This window comes from Perissodus microlepis, chromosome 9 (assembly GCF_051167445.1).
Source record: "Perissodus microlepis isolate ML-2025 ecotype Zambia chromosome 9, ASM5116744v1, whole genome shotgun sequence".
Taxonomy (NCBI): domain Eukaryota; kingdom Metazoa; phylum Chordata; class Actinopteri; order Cichliformes; family Cichlidae; genus Perissodus; species Perissodus microlepis.
Window position 1 is genome coordinate 20,665,236 of NC_140469.1, and position 18,991 is coordinate 20,684,226.

At 42.2% G+C, this 18,991-nt stretch overlaps 1 protein-coding gene and 1 long non-coding RNA gene across 2 annotated transcripts in view; both read left to right on the top strand.

Annotated features, from left to right (window-relative positions):
* Positions 1-8,210: 8,210 nt before the first annotated feature.
* Positions 8,211-11,026, top strand: myca (MYC proto-oncogene, bHLH transcription factor a). The gene is made up of 3 exons (XM_084939563.1): positions 8,211-8,490; positions 8,834-9,561; positions 9,930-11,026. The coding sequence occupies exons 2-3, from the start codon at positions 8,868-8,870 to the stop codon at positions 10,562-10,564; spliced, it is 1,329 nt and encodes a 442-aa protein (XP_084795689.1). The 5' UTR covers positions 8,211-8,490; positions 8,834-8,867; the 3' UTR covers positions 10,565-11,026.
* A 783-nt stretch (positions 11,027-11,809) lies between these two features.
* Positions 11,810-18,991, top strand: part of LOC146380474 (uncharacterized) — a 35,834-nt gene continuing 28,652 nt past the window's right edge. Inside the window, exon 1 of the long non-coding RNA XR_014801308.1 lies at positions 11,810-11,915. This is a non-coding gene — a long non-coding RNA (uncharacterized LOC146380474). The remainder of the gene's footprint in view (positions 11,916-18,991) is intronic.

Here is an 18,991-nt window from a genome sequence, read left to right on the forward strand (position 1 = left end):
TCAGCTGCTGTTGAATGTACATCGGGCATTAACGTCACTGCATGTTAGTCATGTACTGAAATACACTGAGGGGAACTACATGTTTGACAAAGATAACTGAGAAATGGGTAAACAGTGTCAAATAAAGGTTCATCATTCACCTCTCTCTTCCTCCTCCTCTGTGTTTACATGCCTTTAATCTTTCTTGCAATTCATCACATTCTGACTTTTGTGTGCGTGTGAAAACTAAACCAAACAAGCAAAATGTGATAGCTGGGATCTTTATCACACCTTTATTCACCAGCCACATGAACAACAACTTCACCTCCTTCCAGAGAAGAAGTTAAAGCTCCATATGAGGAATTTTGTCAAGCTAGCAGACCCAGTTTTCACTAAAGGTTGCGCACTCATTGAAATGCAGAAATGACCCATTGTCATGTATGCTGCATCCACCTTGCCTAGAGGTAAAAAAGCCATAAAGTGCAAAGAGCAGGGAAGCTTGCATTATTCAGACCTTTATAGCTGTAGAAAATGTCATGCTTTTATAAAACCTATCACACAACAAAGCTAAAGCTGCTGCAATGATTTGCAAGAATGTTACTGAGGTGCAACTTGCACAATGCGGTTTCGGGATTGCGCCAGTCTTGTTCGTCAGACAAGAGAGTGAGCAGACATGAATGCTCACTAGTGTTTCACTCACTATAATTAAAGAACGCTGGCAGCAGTTTTGATTTTATATCATTTAGCAGGAGTCTAAGGAGCTTGGAAAGAAAGCAACCGGACTTCTTTAAGTTTCGTGAAGTTGCCTCACCCCAAGAGGCTCCCTCAGACTCTCAACCAAAAGGTTGAGAGTCGCACATATTTAAACTCTGGTGGGAGCCAATAGGTTTCTAGTGAAACCACTGCGATGCCTCCGTTAGCATCAACGCTAACGGAGATTTGCCGCGTTAATGCGGTTATGGCGTTAACGTCATTTTAACGAGATTAACGCTGACAGCACTATTTTAATTATATAACACCAAATCCCAACAACAGTCACCTCAAGGTGCTTTATTGTAAGGTAAAGGCTGTACAATAACACAGAGAAAACCCCAGCAATCACATGTCCCCCTACGATCAAGCACTTTGGCGACAGTGGGAAGGAAAAACTCCCTTTTAACAGGAAGAAACCTTCAGCAGAACCAGGATGTATAAAAATCCCTCAGATAAACACACTGACATCCTACATGGTGGTATGATTTATCTATTATTTATTTGCTTCTCGATTACTTTGTATTGATCTGTTGTCTGGGTTTGTTTGAAAATGTCCATGTGAGGAAGGATGGCTCACCTACCTGCACAACAAATCCACCTTCAGGTTACAAATAAAGTAACCTGAACCTGCACAGGAGTTTGGGTCGTCATTTTTTCCAGTGCAAAAGAAAGAAACAACGACTAAGCCACAAAAACACTGTGGTTTAGCTCTCGCAGGCTACGTCAATAACCATCCGCTGTCACTGTTAATAATTGATGACACAATTAGCTCTCTAGCTGTCTGACACATCTGCTGTCAACTCATTGTTGACTGCTTGGCTGGCAACCTGCTCTCGCCAGCTAAGCTGCACGGATATCGATTTCCCGCCTCGTTCCGAATCATCCTGCTGAATGGCATCCCGGCTGCATGAGAAGAGAAACACATGCTGGATTTATCAGCGCATCTGCTGTTGGGTTTCTCCAGTTATTTGTGTCAGCCCGTCTCTTTTTAAATCTCTTAGTGCAGTTTTATGCGTCACGCCGATCAGACTCCATCGGTGTTTCACATCTGTGGATTTTCCTTTGTGTAGAATACAGGATTTTTGGTTTCCTGCAAAGTGACGATGACTTTTCTGTATTATACTACGTCACACAACCCCAAGATCTGATATAAAAGAGAGAACAGAACTGCTGTTAGATCCACATTGTGGACATTTTAGACTCTGTCTTCACAGCCAATGTTAAACACACCAAGTATTCAGTGACCTTAAATTGTACGTGGTGTGAGTAGCGTTCTGTGTTAGCTCTGCAGTAGACTGATGACCTGCCCGGAATAAGCTCCAGTCTGTGTGATCTCAAACTGGATAAGTGGAAGAAGATGGATGGATGGATAATGAACAAATTGCATTCATTAACTTTACAACCATTTACTGTTCCAGCGTTTTGAACTGAGCTAGCTGTATTAAAATGTTTTATTGATTTTCATCATGAATCATGTAACCAAAACTGTAAAATGTAGGCAAGTGAAGTGAAGTCCAGCTAAAGGTTTATACTAAAGGAAATGCTCCAAGTTTCCATCAAAGCTTAAACTCCACACAGATGTCAACATCCCCGCCTCTGCTGAACGCGCTGCACATGAGAGTGAGCAGATCAGAAATGAGGTAAGCCCAGAAGAGCAGGATGTGGGTCACAAGAAGGATACCAGTTCTCACGATTAATTCAACAGTTAGAGTAAATGAGGCGTCTGTGGCTAGCACCTGAGCCGCAGACACCTCCACTTATACTAGACTGTATATCTAATAGACCCAGGGCTCTCCAGCTTTATAAACAGACTGAAATATTTGCTAAAAGACTCACAGACTCGTAAACATCGATGCCTGTTTTTTGTTGTTCGAGGCTTATGGCCGTGCGGTTGTTCTATCATTGGCTTTCCGTGTGTTATTTTTGTGATCTTTTGCATGTAACCTCTCAAGGGACTGTAGGTGCAAATTAGCTTTACGCTAACTCTGATACAATGGATCAAATATAACCAGACAGATGAATAAATAAATAACCTGGCCACTGGAAGAATTGAAGAAGCATAATTTTTTCACTCTGAGTACATAAAAGAGAAATCATATGAAAATATGAGAAATTTCTGGGAGGGCAGCATTGGACTGAATAAATTCATCAGGGAGGCTGGCTCTGTGACTGGCTGCACACCAGGCACTTTTGGAGATGAGGTTACTGAACAAACTGTCGTCCATCATGGATAATCCTGACCACCCACTGTCCCACTTACTGGACAGGTCACCGGAAAGCACCTTGTCTAACAGATACGAGGACAGATAGAGGAAAGCTTTCATACCTCATGCAGTAACTCTATAATGCGACACAGAGTCATCTTGCATGTCAGCCCTGCACTCTCACAACATGTGAACACACATTATGATTCCTTACTGCACTGTCCACTACGCTTCACACTGTTTTATAGAGAGCCACTTAATGCCATCTAATGTTTGCTATTCTATTTTTTTGCTATATTTATTAAGCTATTAAGATTTTTAAGATCAGGTAACACCGTCTGAGGTCGTACCTTTAAAACACGTGGGGATTGGGCTTGTGGACATCTCTTCCACGGTCTCCACACTGTAAAGACACCAGTGACTCTTGTAAAAAGCAGCTGAAGACATTTTTATAGACAAGCGTTTAATTAAATTGTTGTTTAAGTAGCATTTTGCTTTACACTATTGTGATATCTTTTATTTGTGGTTTTATTGGGGAGAACTTTGTGATTTTTTTTCTAAAGGAGTACAACTTCTGTGCTGTTGCAGTGTATTTCCTGGCTTAAGGTGACCTCTATAAATTCTGCTTGATGTTTGCTCACAGATACTAGATACTAGTAAACACAATTCAGGATGTAAAGGCAGTGATTCCCCAGATATTAGCCATTATATTGCAGAGATGATACCCCAAGAAACCCACGTTTATACAAAGACAGATGCAATGTACAAAAGAACCCATATTTATACCACATCTAAAGTGCATACCTGAGAATTTAGGTTTGGATTTATGTAATATCTGTGAAGTGAGGTGACAAACTATTACAGCATAAATCATGCAAGCATTCAGGCCCACATCCACACCTATGGCCAGTCACCATAATGTGCATGTGTTTGGTCTGTGTGAGCAAGCTGGAGACAAACGGTGCAGGCACAGGGATGATGATGAGCTGTTAGCACTTCATCTGCAATGTTATGGCTCCATTTCCTTAAGTTTAGTTTCTTTGTAACGTAGAAAAACTGAGATGCATTATTGTCCTTAAGCCACTTAAGGTTATAGTCACCAGTTTGACCAGTTTAGTCCACTTAAGCTCAAAATGGGCTGATGTTGTTTACATTACATCTATTTTTTTATGGTGACATAACAATAACTTATTAGTTTTTATACTAAAAATAAGCAGATTTCTTAGTATTAAAGTAATGGTATGAGATATTAAGGCTAAAAAATACTCCAGATTCAGATTAACATAACCACCTCACTTTCAGAAAACTAGGCCTCGACCTGGCAGACCTGCCATCCTCAAATTCAGACTCTTTTTGGGGAAAAGCGATTTTTTTATATCAACCTTTTGCAGCTGGAGATGATGAAGAAGTAGTTTATTAGTTTTTATGTGTTTCTCTGTATACTTTGATTGAGTTTAAAAATGAGTTACTGCTAGCTTAATTCACATGGTGTCAATAAAACCCCCTGGTCATGTTACTGTTGGTAGGATTTTGATGCGATATCAATGAGAAAGCATTGCTGTAAGCGTAGTATTTATTGGTATAATAAACAAGAACCGTCAGGCATTGTTTTTGTATTTAAGGTAGCCGAGTGGTAGTATGACCGTAAATGACTTGAAGTGTTGGAGTAAGCTATAGCTAAGAGCCTCACTGTAATTTCCCTTAGGCAGACAACCTTTTCGGTTATTTGAAACACGTAACGCTTGTGTTGCAGGTTCTTGCCAGTTGTGCTAGTTTGAAGGGATTCAGGTGTAGCTCAGAAGGTAGAGCAGGTCATCTACTAATGGGAAGGATAGTGGTTGGTGGTTTTGTGTGAATGTTAGATATGCAGTAGTTAGGCATAGAAAAAAGTTGCATAGACGGAATTACGGTTGAGCAGAAAAACGCTATTTAAGAATCGGTCTATTTACCATTTTAGTTATGTGTCTGATTTAAGCGTTTAATATTTAAACCTGATATTCAGGTTTAGAAAAGGACATTAAAAAAAGAATGACATAAGGTGAATTTAAACATTTTCAGTTGAACATGACCTTCTACATAATCTTCATTTGTGTTTAAGCTGAACTTAATCATGTCGTCTTAAAGCAATGGGACTACCTGCTTTGGCTTTTTTAAAAAAAACATATAATTATAATTAATTGTATTTTACTTTTAAGATTTAAACAGCTGAGTTTGTGAGTTGCCATTTCATTTTTTAGTGTAGACAATGAAAAATTGTGCATATCTCTAAAAACTCGTGTCAGATGTTTGAGTCTGTTTATCAGTTTACCAAAGCCAAACTAGATTGGATTCTCTGCCCTCGCTGTCTAGATCCTCTGCAGGTTATTCCATGTCAGTCAGAGTCCATGGAGGAAGTTTAACCAGAAAGAAAACACACACGCACACACACACAATCAAAACCTCTCCTGAGCTTTCACTTATCACAGGAAACCATTCCAGCCGCTCTCAAAGCTTCCCTCTGTGTCTCCATGCAGGCGCTCTCAAACACGGTAACACAAGAAACATCCGGAGCCGATAAACGCCACGACCATAACGCCTGAACCTGGTGGTTATGATCGCTATCCTCCACAAGCATCCCACAGCGGGGAAAGGAGAGGCGTGAGAGAACGGATGAAGGAATGAGTACGAAGGGAAGGACGGAGGGTGTAGTTTCAACTTGGGGATTTTCTTTGCTTTCCCCTTCCTCTCGTCTCCTTTGTCTTTGCTTATGTGGTTTCTTATACATTATTTAATGAAAAAGGAAAAAGTATACTCGTGTAAGTGATGCTGCGGGGTTATCTGTGCGATTCATTTAAAAGTAAGGCCTCACAGTGACACAGCGTCCATGGCGATGTGTTTAATTAGTTAAGTGTAACTTAGATCAAAATGAAACGCTCAGAATTCAGTCCAGACGTTTCAGCTCCACGGCCCCGACTGGTTTCAAACAAACTGAAAATAATTTGTTATGAAGGGGAAAAAGCTGCAGTGATGATGTCACTAAACACATAATCACAGATCGTTTTCATTAAAGAGGTCTTTTATGTTATAACCAACAGGACTCTGTTATATAAGAAGTGTTTAAAAAAGAGTAAAAGGGCCATTTCCAGCAGTAACACACTCAGAGCTGCTGTCCTGGATTGATAAAAGTATGTTTTTAAAAAGTGCAAATTGCACCATGTAATTCAATTTAATTAGATCTCCATTAACTGGGTCACGTGAGCATCAACAGCTGCGACCTTGGAGTTTTCAGAGTTATCATTTAAGGCAGGGGTATCAAATATAAGGCCCGGGGGCCAGAATCAGTTCAGCAAAGACTCCAATCAGGCCCATTGGACGGTTGTGGAAAATGTGATGAAAGATGTTAATTTGAGACTTTTTACTGCATTTTCATAACTTTTACAGCTTTTCCACTTCCATTCACTACAGCAGAGTAATAGATAAACAAAAAACAACACAGAAAAGTTACAGTTTTTTCATTATTTACTGTAAATGTCCATTTTTTTTTACAGAAGCATGACCAATGACTAAAATAACTTTTTGTGTAAATTTGCTCTTTTATTTATTCACACTGACAGATTTCTTTCATTTACTGTAGCAGCATTTCTTCATCATGTAGAAAAGTGGAGACATACTGCGCTTCATTTTTTTTTTTTTTGCAATAAAAAAGAAACAGAGAAGTGCAGTAAATGTGTAGGTAATCACATCTACTGCAAGACTTTAGCTGTTTCAGCCCGGTTTAAATCAAAGCAAAATGCAACAGTGTTTTAAAATTATTGTATTTTCAAGCACAAAACTCCTTCACCGTTTATGCTTTTGTCGTTTCCTATAATTGCTGCTTGTGTCCACAGCCTCGTGTTTTAAAATGCTTCTTAATATCTGTCATGCGTAATGAAATACACACTCTGCTTGAGTCCCACTCATTGCTTTAGCGATTTGTTTAGCAGGATGTCTGACAACAGTAAGAGAGAAAGAGGGTGGAAAAGCTTATTGAGCATTTTTAACCAATTAACTTTGTCAGAATGGCAGGAGCTGGTGTTGCCATTAAATATCAAATTGCAACCGACTTCGTCAAACACAGTGCACTGCTAATTAAATGTGCCATTTACTGCTTCTCCACGACTCTATTTTTTAATGAAGTGACCCACTAACCCCAATAAAGATCTGCACCAACCCACTGAATTGGGCTATTTTGTCCCTGACCCTTTTATAGTTTAACTCACTCGACCCTGTTTTTTTCCCTTTCAATTCATAAAAAAAAAAAAAAATCTTAGTTCACGCATGATTGCAGGATTTGTGAGGTTTGTGGTCACCTGTCTCAATCTGTAACCTTCCACCCACCTAGCTGCTGTCTGCTCCTGCAACGCTTTAAACAGCAGAGGGCGCTCTAAGCCCGTTAATCTCCATCGACAGCTCCTGTTACAGCAGGATAGATCCATCCATCTGATTCCCTTAATTTCTTCCTTCCTGTTGTTAATTGGTGCCAATCTGTCCAAACTCAGCGCTGCATTACGCAGTCTGCAGGATTTGTATTGGACATTTTCTCTGTGAGTCTGTGTGCGTGTGTGTGAGTGGGTGTGTATTAACTCGAACTCCAAGATTTTAATTCTTCACCGAGTCCTTGTTGTAATCAGCTGTTTGAACCGGTTCAGAGCTGTCAGTGTCTGCAGCTCCTGCTGCACCTGTGAGCTTTTATTGCGAAATCAAAAGGCACAAACTGCGCAAATGCCACTTGCCTCGTTTTTACACATTTTTGCACATTTACAGTTTAAAAAAGCATTCCTGCTGTTATGTATTGTTTTGTTTTTGAAACAATATAATATAGTGTAAGGCCGTAATCCGGATCTGTGGACTGATTATTTAGGGATTGCCGCGTGTGCGCTATGACGCTCAGTGTTTGCGTATATTTCTGGCGCAGTAGTAGTAAAATAACTCAGCCCAATTATCTGCCACTACTACATGCATTAGTATTTTCTCTATGCAGTCAATGAAAGCACCACTCTACTCCACTCTGACCCCTCCCACTTGCAAAAAAAATAGACCCATCTCAGAGAAAGAGGGCAGAAAATATGCAAAGATGCATCCACGGTGTACTTTGGACGCACGCGATTCTTACTTGACGCAAACGGCTGAATAATTGCGCTGATGGGCAGAGGCTGATATCGGGGGGTGCTGTGTGTTGTGTTGTAGTAAGAACGCTCTCGCGGATGGATACAGACAGAGAGAGTGCGAGATGCGGTTTACTTTATCGCGCGGTGCTCAACTCTCAGCTGCGATTCTGACGGTGCTGATGACAGAGTGCGCGTCGCTCTTGCCGGCTCGCCTCTGCAGCCTTTTAACTTCACATGCATGCTTCACCCGCAGGCTGACAGACAGCCGCCGTACCGCCTCTGTGGAAGGATTTACTGTCACTGCCGCACTGGAATAACTTTGCTGCTCCCTCGTTTTTTTTAATTTTTCCTCCTCTTTTTCTCTTTTTGCGCCACTCGGCTCGCTTTTTTTTGCTCCCGTCTTTCGCCTACAGTTGAAAATCTGAAAGGTAAGGGTGGGGAGTGGGTTTGTGGAGCTTCGGTATGAGTGTGATGACTGGAACAGTTCAGTGAAAGTGTGATTTATTAATTTTTTTTTTCTCACTCCGTCTCTTGCATTATTTAAATTACAATCCCGGTTAAGCACCTGCAGCAGTGGTGCATGCATGCATGCAAGGCGTGCACAGAGAGAGAGGGGGGGGCTGTCGATGTTGTCTTTTTTTTTTTCTTTTTTTTCTTTTTTTTGGAGGGAGTTGACCATGAAGCGGTTGCTTACACTCGGTGTTGCGGGCAGGGTCACGCTCTCTGCTCTCTGCTGTGAATCGACTAATCGCTCCGTTCTGTTTTCGCCAGCCTCGCCGTGAGGAGAGACGAAACCAAACGCACCATGCCGCGGAATCCAAGTTTGGCGAGTAAGAACTACGACTACGACTACCTGCAGCCCTATTTCTACTACGACGACGAGGAGGAGGATTTCTACCCTCAGCAGTTCCAGCCTCCGGCACCCAGCGAAGACATCTGGAAGAAATTTGAACTGCTGCCGACCCCTCCCCTCTCCCCGAGCCGCCGGCCGTCCCTGTCCAGCCTCGACCTTTCCATCGCGGATCAGCTGGAGATGGTGACCGAGTTCCTCGGGGATGACGTGGTCAACCAGAGCATCATCTGCGACTCCGACTACTCCCAGACCTTCCTCAAGTCCATCATCATCCAGGACTGCATGTGGAGCGGCTTTTCCGCCGCCGCCAAGCTGAAGAAGGTGGTGTCCGAGCGGCTCGCCTCCCTGCACGCCGCCCGAAAGGAGTCTGCGGCAGGTGACGGCGCAGAGCCCGCCGGCCCCGCGGCTGCTGCCGCCGCGGCTGCCGCCGCCGCCGCTACTGCGGCTCTTCCTGCGTGGAAGCTGAACAGCAGCTACCTGCAAGACCTGAACACGTCTGCGTCGGAGTGCATTGACCCCTCGGTGGTTTTCCCGTATCCCGTAGCCGAGACGCCCAAGCAGAGCGCAGGGACCCCGCCTAGCAAGGATTTGGGACTGGACACGCCGCCTAACAGCAGCGGGAGCAGCAGCAGTTGTAGCGATTCAGGTGAGCTCTTATTCATATATATATATATATATTTTTTTTTTGCCTGGGGAGGCACACCCCTCAGTGCAATTAGGGATTTTCTTTCTGTTGGCGGGAACATGCATGACATTATGACTGAAATGAGGCACATTCTTTCTTTTCATTCACACGAATTGCAGGCAGGAAGGTGGATCCTGCTGCCACTTCCACCCCATGTCATGCAGTAGACTGCTGTGAGATTAGCTGGAGGGAATGGCTGCATGTTAAGCAATCAACTGATGTGGCAGAGAGGGAAAGCCTGAATGGACTGCAGAGATGCTTTTAGAGGAGGATTACAACCCCGGTGTGGCAGCAGAGTGTGTGACTATGTTGTTTTTGCTCTTTTGCAGAGGAAGAGGATGAAGGTGATGATGAGGAGGAGGAGGAGGAGGAAGAAGAAGAAGAAGAAGAGGACGAACAGGAGGAAGAGGAGGAAATCGACGTGGTCACTGTGGAAAAGAGGCAGGTGGTGAAACGGTGCGACTCCAGCCCGCTGGAGACCAGGCACCCCAGCCCACTCGTGCTGAAGAGGTGCCACGTCTCCACCCACCAGCATAATTACGCCGCCCATCCATCCATGAGGCACGAGCAGCCGGCTGTCAAGAGGCTGAAGTTGGAGAGCAGCGGTGGAGGTGCCAGCAGCCACAGCCACAGCAGGGTCCTCAAACAGATCAGCAGCAACCGCAAGTGTTCCAGCCCGCGAACGTCGGACACGGAGGACTACGACAAGAGAAGGACTCATAACGTGCTGGAGCGCCAAAGGAGGAACGAGCTGAAGCTGAGCTTCTTCGCTCTGCGGGACGAGATCCCCGAGGTGGCCAACAACGAGAAGGCGGCCAAGGTGGTCATCCTGAAGAAGGCCACGGAGTGCATCTACAGCATGCAGTCGGACGAACGGAGACTCCTCTCTCTGAAAGAGCAGCTGAGGAGGAGAAGCGAACAGTTAAAGCAGAGACTCGCACACCTGCAGGGTTGCCGTGCTTAAACTTTGAATCATAAACTTTTTTTTTTTTTTTTTTTTTTTTCCTCAAAATAAAAGTTCATTACTTGGGGGTTGGGGGGGTTGGGTGTGTACAGTTGTTGCTGCATGCAGATGCAAAACGGATTAAGTTGTTTTGGAATCTGGTTTGATTACAATGTAAGGAAAAAAAAAAACTGCCTCATCTGATGAAGATATTTAAAAGTTTTATTTTATTAATAAAATGTTTAAAAATGTGGCTCACACTGTTGAAAGCCTGAACTTAAAATATGGATTTTTATGTTGTTGTTTTTTTTTTGTTTTTTTTTTTTTGTTTGTTTGGGGTTTTTTTGTACATAATTAATATTTCCTAAGAAAATGTATTTTTGGATTTCGATTGTCTGGATGTTCAGACCCACTGTTTTTGTTTTTTTTTTCATTATGTTCATAGATTCTTTTTCAAATATAAAACAAAAACCTGTTTCTGGAGCTTGTCTCTCATTCTTCACCACCATGACTAGCCACTCAGTCACACCTGAGTAGGGGGCGTCCACATGAATACATTAGAAAGTGAGTGGTTAGGTAGAAAACTTATCTGAGCGTTATAAAACTTTGAGTCACTCCTCTTCCTCTGACTGATGGAAGGTAAGGGTCAAAACGTAAATAAGAGTACACACTTTTAAACAAAGCAACACCAAGAGTGTAAAAGTCCTGCTGCAGTGAATTTTAAGTGAAATCTGCATAAATGGTTTAAAAAAAAAAAAAAAAAAACGTTGATCACGTGTTTTGTGCAGAAACGAGGGAATTCCTCTTCAGACTTAGAAGAAGCCACCTCAGCTCCTTAGTACGAGTCCTGGATGCTTGTGGAAGTGCACAGAAAGGTGGGAAACTGCATGTCATGTTTAAACGCAGGTATAGTGAAGCTGTCTTTTAGATGAGGGCTGGTGCATTAAACGGCGCATCTGCGATCACATTTCTTAAAGTAGCACACTAATAAAAGTGTGGCACGGGAACTCAAAAGCTCGTTTATAATCTAAAACCACAGATATTTAATATATATATAAATATACGTTATATATTTATATTTAAATGTAATATGAACTGTCTACGTTGGAATAAATGAATAACGAGGTGAAGTTTATCTAGCTAGACCGTGGTAAAACCCCACCTGTTCCACCGTTGTCTCGAGCGGCTTTCCAGACTCGACGTGACGTCACACACGCCGTATCCCGAGCGCTCCCCCCCTCCACCTCTGAGCGCGTGGTCCTGGTCGCGAGCACATGGAAGTGAGGTTTGAGATTTGTGTCTGAGAGACGCGCGAGCGACTGTTGGGAAAACGGAATATAAAGTGAATTAAAGAAGCAGCCCGAGCAGCCCGGTAAGAGCTCCCCGCGCCCTGCGTCCATCTCTGCTTTTATATATTAAATGTTTATTGTTATTTTTTGAATTTAGGTGTGATAATAGAAGAAAGTAAATGTCATTCATGGTTCAGCCTGTCTTGTGAAAACTTAATTTAAAGGCGAACGGGATTTCTGGAGGTTTTAATTTGCTGTTAATGGGACAAAAACAAAAACTATTGTTCTCTGCACAAGTGTTATTTTCGTCTGGTTTTTCTATTATCTGTCCAGCAGTTTTGGGGCTGTGGGATGTTTGAAGCACGTGTTCTGTGAGTCTATTGTTGTTTCAGGTGACCACACTGATCAAATGCTTTGTTTACCTTGTTTGCTTGAGCTCACGTTTTGTACTTGTGAGCCTTTATTCTCCATGGAGTGCTTGCTTCCTGCGTGGCTTTATGTTTGCTGTCAGTTTGATGGTACAGTTGTTATAAAGGACAACAAAAGGCGTCTGTGATTGCTTCATGTATATAGGCGTGGGGGTCCTGGATTTAGGGGCTGTTTTGTGCATCAAGTGGAGAAGTTTCTGAGCCGTATTGTTTATGTTCCTGTTTGTGACTGCACATAAAGGCAGTTTTAGGCTGTGATGATGGAGCAACATGTCTGAGGCATGAGGTGCAGCCACGCTGAGACATAGGGAGGACCACAAAAGATGGGATTAGTGTGGATTCATTGTGTGGGCTTTCTCGAGTGGGCAGGGCTGTGTGTTGGGGTGTTGAAGACCTCATGCACCCACCCTGCTGCTGTCCAGAAAAACACCACATCCCTGTTAGAATAAAGGTCCTCGTATAATTTCTGTGTGTTATGCTTTGGGCATCGGCGTCCAGTGGCGTGGTTTTGGTGTGAAACGGGGTAAAAGTAGGCTAGATTTCATGAGTATTTGTCCTGCCTTGGTTAAAAATAACGGCCATTTTAAGCCACGTTCCTGTGGTTGTATTTCAGCGTGCAGTTCGAATCTGCCACACGCACAGACGTTGAGGTTTAGCCCAGTTTTATTAAAACCCTGATGCCTTTTCACCTGCGTATCACAAAAATTATGCCTAGTGGGTGTGTGAGGATTCAAATGGCTCACAGTATTTAAACTGGATCACACAGATGTGGTGTTTCAGAAATTTCACAACACTGCTGGCTTAACTCTGCGACAGTCTATCCTTGAGTTAAAGAGTATGACTCTTAAACGTTTGTAATAAGGCTACACTTGTCTTAAAGGACACCTGTTGCACTCATTTTCATTCTTTGGAGTCACAAAGAGTCACTTTTTATTTTCAGTTCAGAAAAACCCTTGTCTATCTCCTATTAGCCCTTTACGAGCTCATCACTGAACGCTCCATCTGAAACAAACTCCTTAAAATCCAACAGTTTTATGATTGGCCAACTTAGGGGCTGCCTACCGAGGGGCTGCTGCCTGAACTTTCTGATTGTCCTCTATCTGTAGAAATCCATTATTTAAAGCACTACTGAGATTTTATTTTCCTTTAAAATACAACACAATAGGTTTAACAGGAAAAAAAAGGCCTTCCTTATTTCGTCTGTAGACTTCATAAAGTCATTTAGGAGCTCTTATATTTGTTCTGAAGACTTTAATCACACTTAAAATATAATCTGCTCCATAATTAAGAAACAGAGCGAGGGGGGAAATTAACTTTGTTCCCAGGCTGCAGCTCATTAAGACGCAGTTGCAACTTTGGACGCTGGTTAAAAATGTTTTGTGCGCATCACTAACGATCTTTTTTTCATCCTAGTGGTGCAGTGGCTCAACAAGGTTTGGGGTTTTTCAATCATTGCTATAACACAGGAGAGGAGCAACCTGGTTATCATCTGAGACTAAAGATTGTTTTTAATCACCATTTAATCTGAACTTGTTTATTTAAATTTATAAATGATTATAAAAATAGGGGGGGGGGAACTCAGTTTCATCACAAAGTCTTGTATTCTCTAACCTGCCTAATAATGATAAAGATCGTGAAGTTATAGTGTAATAAAGCTCAGAGAGTACTAATGTTTAAGAATAGATAGTAATAAAGTAGTGGGAGTAAAAAAAAAACAAAAAACGTTAACATTTATGTTTCGAATAGACAACCAATCATTCATACCTGGGTGGGAGTGGGCTGTATATAATAAGCCACACCTGTTCAGCTGCTTGTGTCTGTCTGGGTTCTCAGCCATCCGAGTCATGGTAATCCAAGCAACATGGAAAGAAAAGTGGTGGGACTTGTTTAAAGCCCCGTTTCTATTAGAACCTACTCAGATTGACTTGCCACGGTTTTTAGGGTTTTCCCATTAGGTCATATTACTGGGTACCAGGTACTAAATTAATACCTGCACAGCCGGGTTCCAAAGCGTTGTGAGCAGGTTCTAAAATATGACGTCATCAGACTACCACCAATGCCAATTGCAAACCACAGATTGGCTGGTCAGTAGCAGCCCTCAATGAGTTCACAAAAATAAAAACTGCCATTTTTTAAACCGGGCAGCGAGGAAATGGCTACAAAAAACAGCAGCGAGGTTTGACGAAATGCCGCAGACTGAACAGCAGGTATATCGTCCCCTCGATGTCCACCTTTGTTCTAGCATTCATGTTGCATACTAATTAAGTCACGGGACGCTCGGCCGCGTTGCTATAATGACGACCACGCACATTAGGTGGTACTAGATTGTAATGGAAAACGAGTCAATCTGAGTAGGTACTAATGGAAAAGGGGCTTAAGTTTCCTGAAGAAGTTTGACCTCTCATCTGAGAAACTTCTTTAGTTATAAGACCGAGAGAAGTAAGATGGCCTAAAAGAAGGTTGAAAGAAGTCATCTGTGTCCACTGTGAACGACCAGCCTTGAACAGGTTGCTTATGACACCAGCTGTCTGCCATCTACAGCCCAGTTTTTAGATCCACTCACATCTTGCATCCACATGATCAGTCATATGATGGGGTGAGGCAAGGTCTCACACTGGTTTCACCCAAAACTCATGCGATGAGGCACATGATTAATAATGAGCCAAAGACCCTCTTAAGGGGCAACTCCCACTATGGCTCAAATATCTGGGACTCTCCACCATTTGATCTTAGAACTGAAGAAGCTTCTCGGATGAGAGGTGAAACGTCTTCAGGAAACTTAAAAAAGTCCGGCCGCTTTTCTTTCCAAGCTCCTTGTTAAGACAAACATCTAAAGAGACAATCTCCATGAGGAGAATGGGCAGACTGATTGGAGCTGCAGAAGAGCATCTCTGAATGCAGAAAATGTCGATCATTGAAGCAGATGGGCTACAGCAGCAGAAGACCACAATAGATGCCACTGTCAGCTAAGAGTTTAGATTTAACAAGGGCTCAAAATGGGACAATAAAAGACTGGAAAAATGAAGCTGCAGTGTTAGGATGGGAGGGTCAGAATTTAATGTAAATCACATAAAATCATGGATCTACCCTGACTTGTATCAACAGTTCACGTTGCTGCTGCTGGTGTAATGGTGTGGGAGATATTTTCTTGCCACACTGAGTAAAGTTGCTTTCTTGAACATTACAGTGAGTTCACTGTCCTCAAATAACCTCCATAGTCACCAGATCTCAATCCATTACACCACCTTTGGGATGTGGTGCAGCAGGAGATTTGCATCATGAATGTGCAGCCGACAAATCTGCTGCAACTTTGTGATGCCATCATGTCAACATGGACCAGAATCTGACGAATCTTTCCAGCAGCTTTTTGGATGAAGAAGGCAGTTCTGACAGCTAAAGTGGGTCCAACCTGGTACTAGCAAGACGTACCTAATGAACTGTCTAGGAAATGTATCTGCTGTAATATATATATAAAGATCCAGCCTCAGAAGCATGAAACGTAGCTGCTGACATTTGTTTTAAAAGATGTGATTTCTGTCGAATATGAGTATCACCCCGAGGAAGTCAGATTCAAAAATATTTCCTATTCCTCGAGTAAGGAATGGAATTTCATTTGCATTGCTATAATTACATCAGCTCTTGGCTTGTCTGACACACTGAGACCTTGTACCTCTCACTGGAGCTGTTTTGCAGTAAATGGTGTGTGTGTTGGACTGTAACTTGGAGACCTGTGTGATTTCCAGCCAAATTCAAAGTGAGCCAAACTCCACCGCAGCAACTGCACACATACTTAGAGGCCCAGGGATGCACAGAGGTCTGCTGTTATGTAATCTGTGTTTTTCAGTCTTGGAAACTGGAACAGATTAAAGTAAAGCAGCTGATTCTCCTGAAAACTTTACTTTGCTGCCAGATTTGGCTTTTCTCTCACTTAACGGCATGGTTATTATCAGATGACATCACCTTCCTCTTTGGGAGTGTGCAGCCTTGTTTGCATTCTCTCTTTCTGTGCTGTCAGTGTGTTTTGATAGGCACCGAGACTGTTTAGAAATATGTTGATGAGAAATATGAGTCAGGCACTAGATGCAGCATCCATCTAACTGTAAAATAGTAAGCAATTTAGCCCATCTTACTGACGTTATCAGTGGTGCCAAGAACAGTGTTTTCAGACCACATTTTTTCAGATCTGTGGAGCCATTACTCATCCAAATGTAATGAGATAGCATGAGTTTCCTTCCATTAGTTGTTAGTTATTGCTTGGTGATATTAATTGTGTGTTCACATGGACTTCTTAATGAACAATGATGCCTCATTGGTATTTGTTGCACCTATTTTTAATATTTGTCAGCATAGTTGAGGTGGCTAAGCTATCATTATAATGTCATTCCTTTTCTGTTTTTTACTGCGTTGCAGCTTATCCTTCTCTGTATATAAAAGATGGAAGTGGCATCCGGGAAAAATGAAGCCAACATAGAAGTTCTTTAAACCGAGTTATTTTAATGTCAAACAGAAGGGCCACTCCTCAGATAGCAAGAAGGAGAGTTGCTCTTGTATAGACGTTTATGGGAAATGGCCATTGTGGCTCCCTTTCTCTGTGACCTCAGTGAATACTTTCGTGATTACTTTATGGATTCCGTTACTAGTTTTAGGTCTTTCTAAATACAACATAAAGTCCATTTTGTAAATTATCAAATTAAAGACAGCTGGATTCTTCAGGGTATGGTCATTAGCTCACTGAATTAAAAGTACAGTGTTGCAGTGGTAAATGGAGTCTTCTTCACACACTAAGGTTAATTATGGAGTTCCACAGGGTTCCATGCTAGGACCTTTTCTGTTTATATTATAGATGCTTCCCTGAGGCAGTAATCATTCGAAGTTATAGCATACATTTTCATTACTATGCAGATTATACCCAGTTATCTGTCCATGAAGTCAGATAACACACACCAATTAGTTAAGCTGCAGAAATGTCTTAAAGATATAAAGGTTCATGGGAAGTCCCTCAGGAGCCTAAATCTATTGCAGCATAACTCCGGAAGGATTGAGGGTCACCTGATCCAGCCCTAACTATAAGCCTTCTCAAAAAGGAACGTTTTAAGCCTAATTTTAAAAGCAGAGAGAGTGTCTGTGTCCGAAATCCAAACCGGGAGCTGGTTTCAACAATTACACCGTTAATTCTTGCAAATGACAAGGACACAGCTGTCCTGTCTTTACGCTGACACATACTCTGTGACTGAGACGTTATAGTAAAAAGGAGGTCCGGTTTTAGTCATGCTGAACTGACCAGACTGCAAACTTATAGCAAACATACAGAAAACGTACTCTTACGTCCGTGCTCTGCACATTCTCCTGTGATTTGAGCCATGGCACAACATAATATATACAAAACATAGATCCACCAGGGTCACTACAGTTTTATCCAAATAAGTACAAAGTTTTACCACATCGATAGTAGTTTATTGGTCATCCTCTTAATAATTTTACTGTTGCTGGCAGATTTGAGGTCAGTGTCCTTAGAAAGGAGTGTTGTGGGGTGCTCTCTGCTGTGTCTGGCTGTTATGTAACAGTATTGGTCACTCTAGTAAGTGATGTCATCGACTATGCTTGTAAAATATTTCTAAAATGAAAAGTTTTAGAACGCAACATGATCCAAGTCAAACAGATTCCAACCTCCTCTCAGTTCACCAAAAGTGTCTTCCTTTGTCACAGTGTAGCTTTTCGAGCTGCTCTTCAACCCACATTCAGATGGAAAACAAGCTGCTGAATACCGTAGCCAGTCAGCCTTTGTATTTCTACACGCAGAGGACATGAATGCATGCTGTAGCAGAGTGCAGCGAGTATTGTCATGCGCTGCTTTGTTTACAGCAGTCCTCATCAAAGCAGGACAGACCGGCTGGATTAGAGCTCGTTCTCCCACAAGAGTTCGATGTTCCACACAGGGGGCCAAGAAGAGGGCAGGATTTAAAGTTAAGTCTACTGGCTTTATAGACACAGAACATACAACTATATACTTTACTTGCTGATCTTATTATCTCTGGTTGTTAGCTGTGCTCCTATTTCTAACTCATGTCACACCATAGATCTGATAGCTCTGTGATGGACTAGTTGGGATGGACTGCAGCCCTCCTGTGACCTGGATGGATGATCACATGAGATCTGAATATAATATTAAGCATGGAAGCTTATGGATGTTCCTTATGAGGATATTTTAATAAACCAAGCAAATATTCAGTGATTTCAGCTAGTCTGATTTAAAAATGTTGTGTATGTGCTCTGTTTTATTTTGTCTTTAACGTTAAATCTGTGGGGGTTTTGGCTTTTGGAATACCAAAATACGCAATTTGAAGATGCCGTCTTGTGCTCCTGAATACTGGTGTTGATAATCTTTTGTTAACGGGGGCATCAACTTGGATTTCTTGGTGCCGGAGTTTTGATTAATGACCCTGGCTGCAGAGTTGTAACCTAGATACCAAAAATACCAGTGACATGACAGAGGAGACGCTGACTTATGTAGGACTGATTTAAAGTTGTATCTGTGTTTCTTATGTTTAAGAGGAATTATCCTCAATGGAAAGTCCAAGGACTCACCAATCAGTGTTCAGATGCGTTAAAATCTCCCTCCATTCAGACCCTGTGTTGCAATCAGTCACACTGATGAGCCGTTTCATCCACAGTTAAAGAAACTCACATCTGACCTCTGGTTTTAAAACTGTCCCATACACTTTTTTACTTTT

Excerpts from the sequence above, each read along its gene's own strand:
- myca (XM_084939563.1), top strand. The coding sequence starts at position 8,868 with ATGCCGCGGAATCCAAGTTTGGCGAGTAAGAACTACGACTACGACTAC. Across the intron at positions 9,562-9,929 it reads CAGCAGTTGTAGCGATTCAG|AGGAAGAGGATGAAGGTGAT; the intron begins GTGAGCTCTTAT and ends GCTCTTTTGCAG.